Source organism: Mesoplodon mirus (assembly GCF_964341445.2).
Source record: "Mesoplodon mirus genome assembly, chromosome: 1".
NCBI lineage: Eukaryota > Metazoa > Chordata > Mammalia > Artiodactyla > Ziphiidae > Mesoplodon > Mesoplodon mirus.
The window spans coordinates 223,137,999-223,151,152 of NC_138976.1; the positions used below are offsets into that span (position 1 = coordinate 223,137,999).

Below are 13,154 nucleotides of genomic sequence, written 5' to 3' on the forward strand. Positions count from 1 at the left end.
GAGATGGAAAATAAGAAAGGTTAAGAGACATGGAGGGGCTTCCCTGGTGGCACAGTGGTTAAGAATCCACCTGCCAATGCAGGGGACATGGGTTCGAGCCCTGGTCTGGAAAGATCCCACATGCCGTGGAGCAGCTAAGCCCGTGAGCCATGGCCGCTGAGTCTGCGCTCTAGAGCCCGCAAGCCACAACTGCTAAGCCCACATGCCACAACTACTGAAGCCCGCGCGCCTACAGCCTGTGCTCTGCAGTGAGAGCAGCCACTGCGGTGAGAAGCCCGTGCACGGCAACGAAGAGCAGCCCCTGCTCCCACAACTAGAGCAGCAATGAACACCCAACGCAGCCAAAAATAAATTAATTAATAAATTAATTTAAAAAAAGAGGCATGGAGGCTGTAAGGAGAAGGTGTAACATAAAACCAGGAAGGGAAGAGTAGAGAGAAAGTGGGAGGGGCAGTCTTGAAAAATACGAGAATTTCCAGAATTTATTGGAAACCTGAATACTACAGCAAACATTACGCTGAATCGTGAAAATTTAGAAGATCCCCATTGAAGTCAGTAGTAAGATAAGGTTACCCACTAAATAAATGGAGATAGAGACCACATCCACATTCGTATCATCAGGATAGCAGTTCTCCCCAAATCTAAAATGTCAGTGTAACTCTAATCAGAATCCTATTAGGATACTTTATTTGGTTGAATTTGGCTTGGAGTGAAACTTGACACACAGATCCTCAAACTTGTATCGAAAGGCAAAGGAGCATAATAGCTAAGACACCAGTGAAGAAGATGTGGATTTGCCTTGTCAGAAATCATGACATGGTAATAAAATACATAATTAGGACAAGGTGATATTGGCACAGGGGTTGACAGATAAATCGATGGTACAAAGCAGAGTCTAGACACACCCACGCCTGTGTGGAAACTTGCTACATGATAAAGGTGGCATCTGCAAATGAATGCTGGGATAATTGGTTTTCTGTATGAAACAGAAATACATGTCATCATACCATACTCAGAGTAAATTCCAGATAGGTTAATCAACCAAATGTGAATGCAAGCTTTAAAACTTCTAACAAAAAGTACAGAAGTATTTTTGTGATCAAAGACAAAGAGAGACGAAAAGTGCAAAATATAGAGAAAAAGATTGATTGGTTTGAATATATTAAAATTCAAAACTTTGTTCAGCAAACCTCTATGTCCACAGACTGGGACATTTACAATGCTGATAAATGACAAAGCATTAATACTCAGAGAAAGAATTTCCAAATGAGAAAAAAAAGTCTACTCAGTTGATTCATTTAGTTTGTAAAAAAGTAGTTCAATGAAGTAGAAACCTAGATGACTAATAAACATATGGAAAGATACTCAACTTCTGTAGTAATCAGAGAAATGTAAGTTAAAACAATGGGGTATAGTTTATACACATCAAATGGGCAGAAATGAAAGTGATAGTAACAGATGTTAGTAAGGATGTGTTAAAATTGCAGATACTATACAGAGCTGGTGGGTGTATACACTAGGATATCTGTTTTGAAGAAAGTTTGATTTTATCAAGTATAATTAAAGGTCATGTTCCCCATGATCTAGCAGGAGAGGAAAGGAAGGAGGGAGGGTGGCACAAGGACTAACTCTGTAATGTTTTGTTTCTTAAGAAAAAAAAAGGAAGAAACATATATATGTAATCTGAAACAAATAGGGCAAAGTGTCAATATTTGACACAACTGGTGGGTTTGCTTGTTTGTTATATCCTTCCCCTTTTTTAAGCATAACATTTCATTTGTGTATTTTAAACTAGTAGCATGTGTTTCATACATATATAGTCGTATGATTCTTTAAATACATATCGTCTTTAAACAAATACCCGTGGAATAAAAATGATACTGAAGATAAGGTGTAACATTTTAAATACCCATCCATTGTATATGTACCTCCATGATCCCAGCCTGCTTCTTCCTTCCATAGATAATTGCTACCCTGAGTTTTGTTTTAAAAATCCCCTTCCCCTCCTCCCTTAAAAAAATGCTTTTACCATATGCGTATTCATTCTAAATGATCGGCATTTTTAAACTTTATGTAAATGAAATCAAACTATAAGCATTCCTCTGCGTTTAGCTTTTAAAAAACTCAATCTGTTTGTGAGCTTAGTCGGTGTTGATGCTTGTAACTATAGTTTATTCATGTTCATTGTCCCAAAGTCTTAAAGATGCTCTCCCCCATACTCTTCTAAAAGTTTTAGGTTTTGCCCTGTTGTATTTAAATCATTAATCCTTGTGGAAGTGATTTTTGTGTATAATGTGAGATGGAGTCCCAATTTCATTTTTGTCTCCTAAGCAGTTTTTTTCTTTTTTTTTTTTTTTTCTTTTTGCGGTATGCGGGCCTCTCACTGTTGTGGCCCCTCCCGTTGCGGAGCACAGGCTCCGGATGCACAGGCCCAGCGGCCATGGCTCACGGGCCCAGCCGCTCCGCGGCATATGGGATCCTCCCAGACCGGGGCACGAACCCGTATCCCCTGCATCGGCAGGCGGACTCTCAACCACTGCGCCACCAGGGAGGCCCTCCTAAGCAGTTTTTATTGCACACTTAGTTCATCCATACCCAGTGATCTGCAGTGCTGGTCTGCCATTGTTCAAATGTCTGTGTGTACATGGATCTGTTTAAGGATTCTTTTATTCTGGTCTGTTGGTCCAGTTTGTTCATGTGCCCAAATCACATTAATTGTCATATCTTTAGAATTATTTTTTTGTATCTGCTAAGACAAATCCCCTTTAACTTAACCCTGTATTTCAAGAGTGTCTTGCCTATTCTTGGCCCTTTCTCCTCCCACATAAATTTTGGAATCATTAGCTTGTCAAGACAGACACAGACACACACAGAGTTGGGATTTTGATAGGAATTGAATCTGTAGGTGAAATGGGGAAAATTGATATCTTTTAAAAATTATCGAATATTATATAATCCCCAGGCTATAAAGTTCCACAGTAATTTTGCAATAGAGGTCTCTGAACATCTTTTGTTAGACTTATTTCTAGGTATTCTGTATCTTTTGTTGATATTTTAAATGGTATTTTCCAAACGTTACATTTTCTTTCATTGTTATAGAACTATTTGTTTCTTATATCTAGGAAACTTGCTAAAACTCCATTTAAAAATTTTTGTTGATTGATATGGGTTTTCTGTGTTGACCGTCATATATCCCTCATGCAAAGAACTGTTTTGTTTTTTCCTTTCCAATCCTCATAAGCCGTTTTATTTTATTTTTTATAGTAGCCAGGACCTCTAGTACAGTATTGACTAGAAATGGTGATGACGGGCGTCTTGGTTTTATTCGTGATTTTAAAGGGATGCTTCAGATAGTGTGCTGTTAGGTGTCATGCTTGCTTTACCTTTTAGCTTATTGAAGTTTCTTCCTATTCCTTATTAGCTAAGGATCTTTATTGTGAATGATTCTTTAATTTTATTGAGTGCATTTCCTATTATCCATTGATACAGTCATGTGTTTTATCTTTAATCTCTTGTGTTGACATTCATGCTTTCTTTGGATAAACACATTTGGTCACAATTCTTTTTATAAATAATTTTCTGGATTTGGTTTTCTGGTATTTTGTTTGGATTACTTGAATTCGTGTTCATGAGTAAGTGAGCCTGTGATTTTCCTTTCTAGTATTATTATTATTTTTTTTAATTTAATTATTTATTTATTTTTGGTTGCATTGGGTCTTCGTTGCTGTGCGTGGGCTTTCCCTAGTTGCGGCGAGTGGGGGCTACTCTTCGTTGCGGTGCGTGGGCTTCTCATTGTGGTTGCTTCTCTTGTGGAGCACGGGCTCTAGGTGCACGGGCTTCAGTAGTTGTGGTACACGGGCTCAGTAGTTGTGGCTCGCAGGCTCTAGAGCGCAGGCTCAGTAGTTATGGTGCACGGGCTTCGTTGCTCTGTGGCATGTGGGATCTTCCTGGACCAGGGATCAAACCTGTATCCCCTGCATTGGCAGGCGGATTCTTAACCACTGCTCCACCAGGGAAGTTTCTTTCTAGTATTATTTATTTCTGGTTTTGGTACGAAAATTGTAATTAGTCTCATTATATGAGTTTGGGGCAAGTTCCCCTTTTTTTCTATTTTAGGGAAGAGTTTGTGCACAATTGGGATTGTGTTTTCTAGGAGGCTCGGTAGAACTCAACCTTTGACATCTTTTGGGGCTTTGCATGTCTTTTGTGGGAGGGTACTAAACTATAGATTCAGTTTCTTTAATGATTATAGAAATTTTCAGGTTGCTTGTTTCTTCATTTTATTTTTTTCAAACTTTTAAGTTGTAAAATATAATGCTCATGTAGAAAAAGGCATAAAATTTAAGTGCACAGCTTAATTATTATAAAACAACCCATTAAACATGGGGTGTCAGGACCCCAGAAGCTCCTGCATGCCCCTTCCCAATCTCAACCTCCTTCCTCAGCCCCAGTTTTAATCACTGTTGTGGGTTGAACTGTGTCTCTCCCCCACCAAAAAAAAAAAGATATGTTTGAGTCCTAATCCCAGTACTCGTGTATGTAATCTTAACTGTAAGTAGGGTCTTTGCAAACGTAGTCAAGTTGAAATGAAGTCAGACTGGAGTAGGGTGAGCCCTTAATCGTATGACTGGTGTCCTGTTTCGAGAGGTGGAGGAGAGACCCAGAGGCACACACAGGGAGAACCCCATGCGACGTGAGGCAGAGATGCGAGTGATGTGTGAGCCAAGGAACCCCAAAGAGAAAGGCGTAGAACGATTCCTCCTGGGCCCCTCACAGAGCAGCACGTGGCCCTGCCAACACCTCGATTTCTGACTTCCAGCTTCCAGAACTCAGGACCACTGCGAGCTTGAACCGAAGGGGACAGAGACAGGGCGAACTGAAGGAGGGAACTCCTGGGATTCTACCAGCAGGAAGTGGGCCGATAGAGCTAGTTGGCTGAGAATGTGTTACTCGCTTCAGGTGATGGGAAGAATGGCTCAGAGCCTGGTGGGGCTGCTGCGGTCACCAAGGGCCCAGAGGCAGGACCACACCCCCTTGGCTCCGGAGGGCGGGGCCACCTCCTGAGGGCTGCTGCGCCCCCAGTCCAGGAGGACAGAGAGGGTTGCTCTCGTGCCGTGAAACCTAATGGGACTTGCCCTGCTGGGGTTTGGACTTGTTCGGGATGCATGGCCTCTTTTTCTTCCCTGTTTCTCTCTTTTGAAATGGAATGTCTATCTTATGCCTGTCCCACCATTGCATTTTTGAGATAGATAATTCTCCTCTAGGTTTCACGTGTCCACAGATAGAGAGGAATTTTATCCCAGGATGGACCGTATCCAGAGTCTTAACCATATCCAATTTAGATGATTTAAAAGAGATTTGGGACTTTCAGAGTTGATTGTATTTGGATGAGATTTTGGACTTAGTGTTGATCCTGGAATGGGTTAAGAGTTTTAAGAGATGCTGGGATGAATGTATTTTGCATAGAGGAAGGACATACAATTTTTGAGGCCAGAGGGCAGGCTGTTTATTGTGACCCGCCAGAAGATATGTTTAAGTCCTAACCCCTGTTAACGTGACTTTATTTGGCAGTAGGGTCTTTGCAGATATAATCAAGTTGAGATGAGGTCAGAGTAGAGTACAGGGGGCCCTCAGTCCATTATGACTGATGTCCTTATAAGAAGAGACACAGAGGCACAGACACTTGAGGGGAGAGTGCTGTGTGATGATGGGAAGGCCAGGGGCTGTGGCAGTGCCAGCCACTAAGAGAAGGGCGTGGAACAGGTTGTTTCCTACGGCCTTCAGAGAGAGGATGCCCAGCTGACACCTTGATTTCAGACTTCCAGCCTCCAGAACCGTGAGAGAGTCAATTTCTGGTTTTTTAAGTCACTGAATTTGTGGTAGTTTGTTACAACAGCCCTAGGAGGTGAATACAGTTACTGTCATATCTTTAATGGTATCCACTTCATTGTTGTTTTTCTTTACACTTTTATCACCTACGTATGCATCCCTAAACACTATGGCTTACCTTTAAAATAAACTCTTGGGCTTCCCTGGTGGCGCAGTGGTTGAGAGTCCGCCTGCCGATGCGGGGGACACGGGTTCGTGCCCTGGTCCGGGAAGATCCCACATGTCGTGGAGCGGCTGGGCCCGTGAGCCATGGCCGCTGAGCCTGCGTGTCCGGAGCCTGTGCTCTGCAACGGGAGAGGCCACAACAGTGAGAGGCCCGCGTACCGCAAAAAAAAAAACAAACAACTCTTTATATTAAAATAGAAGTTATGAAGACAGTGCAGAATTCCCGTATACCCGCATATAGTTTCCCCTATTATTAACATCTTACATTAGTATGGTACATTTGTCCCAATTAATGAATCAATATTGATACATTTTATATTACCAGGGCTTATCCTTTATTCAGATTTCCATAATTTTTGCTGAGTCTTTTTTTTTTTTTAACTAGAATGATCAGGTAACAAAATGACATAGAATACAACACAGAGCCGTATGAGAGAAAGCTGTGCCCTCAAGCCTGGGGTTGGGACCTCTTAGTCCCCATATTCTTGGAACACATTCCATGATTCTCTGGGGCAGCAAGGCTGGCTGGAGCATGAGCATCTCCCTGCTGACTGCGTAACTGGTCCACGCCCAGGGCGCAGGCTACACACGTGGAATGAGGCCAGACAAGTTACACCTGCTCCCCGATGAGCCCTTCGAAGAGGAGCGCTCTCTGCAAAGGCCCTACACCTGGCAGGGATCGCTGCACCAGGGAGAGTTCAGAGGTTTAGTTCCTCTGTGGCTGAGACACATAAAAAGCCTAGACCAATCTACGCGCAAATTCTCACTAACTGGAGAGGTAGGGGAGCGAGACTGCCTCCAAGCCAGTGTTTGGTCTTTGGTAAACAAGGATAAATACAAAACATGTTCTTCAAGTGGGCTTGAGCAGAACTGGGCACAACAGGTAAAAGATTCCAAAGCGCCATTTAGTGCCCGGCACAGAAGGAGACAGGGGAGGGTGTCGGGGTGGGGCGTGCTCTGCCGTAGTCTCTGCTGCCCTGGCCCCGTCTCTGCACTTCCTCCCTGCTTTCCGCATCTGCCCTCACTTCCCCGGCCTAACCCTCCCAGCCTGGAGCGACGGAGCAGAAACCCCGGAGGCCGAGGCTCTCTGCCAGGGCTGAGAACCTGAGGCTGAGTGCCTGCAGCAGGGGGCGGGCAGGGCAGGGCATGTGCTGGGCCCCGGAGGCTGGGGCGAGGCTCAGAGCGGGAAGGAGTGCTCAGCTGCCAGAATGATGGCCGTCTTCTGCTCCAGGATCAGTTTTGAACTTTATATAAATGGACTCATACAGTATCTCTTTCCATGTCTCTTAATCTTGCTTTCACATTTCTTTAAAGCTTTTTTTCAATATTTTCCATTCTGGGTAATAATTTTAGTATACTTTTCATCACTAATTTTCTCTTCACCCATCCATTGAGTATCTGAGTTAATTCAATATACTTATTCCCCCCCCCCCCAGTTTTATTGAGATGTAATTGACACGCAGCGCTGTATAAGTTTAAGGTGTACAACATAACGATTTGTTACAAACCATCATGAGGTGATGACCACAATAAGTTTAGTATACTTTTCAATTCTACTGTCCTATTTAGTTCTTTCTTTTCTTTTTAATTTTTTTTTTTAGCAGTGCCATGCGGCATGTGGGATCTTAGTTCCCCGACCAGGGATTGAACCCATGCCTCTTGCATGGGAAGTGCAGAGTCTTAACCACTGGACCGCCAGGGAAGTCCCTATTTGGTTCTTTTTCATATCCACAAGGAGTTTTTTGATAGTCCCTTGTTTCTTCCATCAAACCTTGAGTAATCTTTCAAAATTTTATTGTACATATGATACACATTTATTGTTACCATCCCTATCTGATATTCCTGCTGTTTTGCAGTGTTTTGGGGTCTGGTTCTCTTCTTTCTTTCTGCAGAGTCTCCTTCATGCAGCTCATCCCTTTTTTTGTGAGTTTTGATTGTGAGGTCATATTCTTTGGGGTTTTGCTTATAGCACTTCTCTGAGGCCTGAATCTGAGAGGATTTGTACTTGTTTCTTCCACGTGCCTTGGCTTACTACCTACTTGAGACCTATTTAAGCTAAATTAGCATGTTGGGGGCTTTTCAGGACACACAGGTGGCATAAATTCTCGCCTCAGCTGTGTGAGGGCTGGCTTGTGGTTATCAGTTTCTCAGAGGGGATGTTTCCTCCTCCACTTAGAGCTCAGACTGAGATGGAAATGTTGCTTCACCACCTGTCTCTGCAGAGCTGCCTCCTGCCCTTGTGGCCTTCCACTGGGTCCCAGGGTTTCAGAAAGTCTGCAATCTGATTTCCTGACTGGGGGCGCTCCAGCCTCATGAAAACCCGAGCTCCTGGCTGTCTTGCTGGATTCAGGCCTTTTCATTACTTTGGCTTCTGAGGACTTCATTTCTTTCATTATAAGCTCAGCCAGTATATTTAAAGAGATGGTTTCTGTATTTCATCCTGCCTTTTCAGGGATTCTGTGCTCAGGGGGGTTGATGTTATTTAATCTGCCATGTTGTTGATAGGGAAGCTGTTGTATTATTCTTCATACTTTGCTAATTGCTTGGAATTTCATCATAATAATAACCACTAAACTATAATATGACCACTTTTCCATGTCTTTAAATATAACTTTCTTAAACATCTTTTTTTAATGGACATGTAGTATTTTATAATTATTTATCTACCCCCTTTTGATGGGTAGTTTTCCAGTAGTTCGCTATTAAAAACACTGATGAAATGAACAGCTTTATGCCTACATCTTGCTGTGCAACCAGGATAAATAGCAGAAGTAATGTTACTGAGATAAGCACCACTGAACACCTCAAGGCTTTTGATACCGGTTACGTATAGGCCATTTGGAAGCGTGTCCTTAATGATAATGTAGATCCATCCGTGGCAGGAAGAGAGCCCTGGGCTCTGGCTCCCGACTTGCTCTGAGTGAGTGTCGCCATCGACTCGGTGTTGTCACTGTGGACAAGGAGGCGTCGGTTGGTTACGCTCCAGGGTCTGTGTCTCAGCACCCGTGGTTCTCACTCTGTGCTCTTCCTTCCCCGCTCCCAGGTGACGTCACGGTGGACTTTCCGATGCCCAGGCTGCCCTCAGGCTCTGTCACACGACGATTCCCACTTTCACGAGCGGCACAAGTGTATCAACTTCTTTGTCAAGGTGTACGGCTACATGCCCCTGCTGTACACACAGTTCCGCGTGGACTCTGTGCTCTTCAAGACCCGCCTGCCCCACGACAAGACCAAGTGCTTCAAGTTCATCTAGGGGCGTTGCGCACATGGGGGAGGATGAGCAGAGTGAGGGAGGCAGCTGCTGAGGTCGCTAGATGTGGAAGGACCTCAGGGAGGCCCACCGGGTGGGCGGCCCAGACCCTCTGCTGGGAGGGCCGGCAGGGCGAGTGCGAGGGACAGAGCTGCCTTGCTCTTGAAATCAGCCACACTGGCCGGAGCCCTGGTCCCAGGACGCCAGGGCTCCGACACAGGGCACTGGTGATAGCTTACACTGAGGGCCACAGGGACCCTGGAGAGTCACTCACGCAGTTCATAAGCCCAGGGCAGCTGGTTTGCGGTTTTTAATTCACTAACAACTACTATTATTATTTAAAAAGAAAGTTTCAGATTTGCCATTCGAGGCTTATTTATATACATGTGTATATATATACACATGTGTGTGTATATACATGTGCGTGTATATGTATATATGCACACATACATATACATATATATATATATATCTGAGGGGAGTTCGGCATTTCTGCCCATCTCACAAAGTGAGGGACGCACCACGGTGGTCTGTATTTTGGTGGAGATGGATCCTGGCCTTCTGGTATCTGGCTCATCTTTACAGATCATGTCCGTCCTCCCCAGGGGCATCTACCTGTGTGCAGAAACAAGAAGGGGCTGGGCATGGCCCTGTTACAGGGCCTTGCCCAAGATAAGACCTGTTGCCAGCCAGGGCTCTGTAGCTCGAGGTGTGGGGTCTGCACCTTTGGGGGCAGTGGAGCTCCCTGCACAGGACGTGGTGGGTTTGAGGACTCCCCGCTGGGTCGTGCTGTCTGGGTACTCAGCCCAGCTCTCTCCCTGCCCCCTGTTTGAGAGAGAAGACTGAGGAAGGACCGAGACCTGCGGACAGACCCCCAAATGGCTTTTTGTTCGACCCTCCTTTGAAAGACATGTTGTGCTTTGGCTACAGACTTGCCTGCAGGTTCTCTCCCGTACGAGGACAGCAGCCTGGTGGGCTGCACTTCAGCTGTGGTCTGAGTGGTTTGCAGGCCGGCCTACTCTCTGCCGCAGAGCAAGCGAGTATCCTTTGATCCCCACCCGGCTGGCCGGGGAGTCGCAGCAAGGCACCTGCCTTGGGATAATACCTTGGTGAAATTCACCTTCCCCGACCCCTGTCTGGACCCACATCCTATAGTTATTGGATCCCTCACGCCGGGTTGGTTCCGGGACCCCCTGAGGTTTGGTTTGTGTCAGAATGATGGGAGGATAGGATTTGTTAGGTGAAGCTCGAATCCAGCCTGAAATTTAATAGGCATTCACACCCCACATTACCACGTTCCGCTCTGGGTTTAAATTTCTGTTTCCTGGGCTGAAATAGAAGCTAATTTTTCTGTGTGTGGTGGTGGCAGCACTGGGGGGACCAGAGGGCGTTAGTGGCTGTTGGCAGGGATTTAGCCCGTGGCCTCTACCGTATTTCTGGTCCCCACGTTCCTCCAGTGAAGTCGAATCTAGGAGGTTCCCCACAACTGACTGAACAAAGGCTCAGCTTTGTCCTGGGCACGTACATGCCTTAAGCCAGCTCCGTCTTCCCCTGACCTTGACGTCCTGTGCTCCTGTGTCCAGGGGGCACATCCTCCTCTGACCTGCCTGCCCCAGGTGGGTTCTCTTCAAGTATCATTTTGAAGCCAGGCTCTGTCCTGTGGGTAACACCCACCTGTAGGGCCGCCTGACCTAAGGGACTCTCCCCGTCGGTGGACAGGACCGGGGCTCCGTCCTCCGGACATTCCCACTGGCATCTTCCTGTGGTTCCCCTGCTGAGGCAGCTACCTAGGAAATTGAGCTCTGCTGCTCAGCAGCCCAGCGAAGGGGTCCAGACCCCCTGCTTCCTAACTTTCTAACTCCCCCTTCTTTGACCTTGGACTTTATTCTTTTTAGCAGTAGCCTTCTTCCCTTTGGGAAGCCAAAGAGTGTGGTGTTTTGAGCTATAAATGTGGCTGCTATTTTTATCTTGTCTCTTTTAATGTGAGGAGCTCCTAGACTGCCTCTGAGCGGGCCTGGTGGGAAAGGAGCCGTGTCAGGATCCCCCACACTGGAGCCAGAGCGCGGGTCCCTGAGCGCTGGCGGCAGATCGGGAGCAGCTGGTACCCTGAGGCTGTGGATGACGTCACGGGGCACTGTAGGGGGGTGGTGATGTCAGAGCACAGACGAGGGTGGCACTGTTTGGACCTGAACAGGACACTGACTTGAAGGACTCCAGGCAGCAGTCTCTGGTGGACACTGGCCACGTTCGTAAAGGACCCTCCTCGTGGTGAGAGGGAGGGCGGTGGGAGCTTTCGGAGGCTTGGTTAGTTCTCCTGGAGAATGGCCGCTGCGTTTTGCAAGGCGGGTTAGGTAGAGGCCCAGGTCCAGGCCTCGAATGCCTTTGATGCCGATCGGTCACCTTGGGAAGCCCAGATGTCACCTGTACCACCTGATTGACTCACCTGGAGCACGGGACAGCCCTGCAGATGCACGTGGGCCTCCTCGGCTGTCCCGTGAACCCCCGCTGCCGTCTTCGTTCCCCGGGCCCGGCGCGTCTTTGCTCTCCAGCTGGCCAGTTTGCTCTTCACTGAGAGGCGCCCACGTGAGGGGGAGCTCCCAAGGTGCTCGTCAGGCCTTGCTGGGCTCTTGCACCTGTGCCGTGTCCTCCGCCTGTGTGGCCCGCACCTCAAGCCAGGGCCCGTGCGCTGGGCATGCAGGAGTGGTCCCCTTGGGAGCGGCCTGCCTGTGTGTGTGCACCGGGAGCTCCTGTCTGCAGTGCTGGCGTTTGAAGGGGGAAGCGCTCTGATACTCATGCCATGTCCATCCACCCCACCCCTTTTCCAGTCATGAGCACAATGGTCTTACGTTGGATTTTTGTAAAAAAAATAAAATGGAGACTTTAACTCATGCAGCTTGGAAGTCTTTTGTGGTTTTCCTCTGCAGGATGCTAGAGTGGCCTGAGGGAAGGTGCCTGCCCAGTTCCAGGAGCCACCCATGCACGGCCAGCAAGCCCCTCCCAGCACGACTGTATGCTGTGACTTGGTCCTGGAGCAGCCTGCGTGCCTGAGCCCGGCTGATGCCGTCAGTGTGCATGGACGCGGGCAGCCTTGTTTGCGTCCGTCTCTGGGATTAGTCACTTGATTATGGAGAGAGGAATGTAGGTGTCACCGAACTGGTTTGAGCGGGATGTGGGATGGCACGTTGGCCACCTTTACTTTTTCACGGTAACTTTTCAGTGTGTGTGGTGTGGTGCCGGGGAGCTCAAGGGTACGTGTTCCCAGCCCAGAGGAGAGGGCTGGCTTAGAAGGGCCCTGTCGGTCTGGGGGTTATTTGCTGACTTCCAAGGAGCCACAGAAAGCTCCTGCATCTAGTTGGTGCTTGACTGTCCGAGTCCAGTCCTTTTGATGTCTGGCTTCTGCTCAGCTGTGGATCAGAGCCATCCTCAGGGAGTGAGCACCGAGTCACGGGCTTGGAGAAGACGGACGGAGACAGGAAGGAGGATGGAAGGCAGAGAAAAGCTGCTCCTCAGCTGGGTTCTGCAGTTGGGACTTTGGTTTGTACTAACAAGACTAAGAATGCCTGGGACCCGCAGTTCAGTGTTACTCCGAGACTAGGGTTGACAGCTGATGCGGTAGGTTTGTGGCAGGTGTTGGGGGGAAGGTGATGTCGTATCGGGTGGGGATGCCTACTCGGTCTGGAGCTGGAGCTGCCAGGCTCCTATTCTTGCAGCCATCCATCTCCTTGTTACCACTTGTGCTGGGGCCAGAGGGGCTTGAAGTGGCATGAGGCTGTCGAGATGGGCGTGGTACTAGACACAGAGATAACACGTCTAACTTAGGTTCTGTTCCTGCTGGTTCTGGCTTGGACTT

At 47.2% G+C, this 13,154-nt stretch overlaps 1 protein-coding gene across 2 annotated transcripts in view; it reads left to right on the forward strand.

The window, feature by feature from the left end:
- EXTL3 (exostosin like glycosyltransferase 3) overlaps nucleotides 1–12,178 on the forward strand; it is a 65,368-nt gene extending 53,190 nt beyond the window's left edge. For both annotated transcript variants that reach the window (XM_082607667.1, XM_082607666.1), the window contains exon 6: nucleotides 9,098–12,178. In XM_082607667.1, the coding sequence (XP_082463793.1) occupies nucleotides 9,098–9,307 (210 nt within the window). In that variant the 3' untranslated portion in view covers nucleotides 9,308–12,178. The remainder of the gene's footprint in view (nucleotides 1–9,097) is intronic.
- Nucleotides 12,179–13,154: the final 976 nt, after the last annotated feature.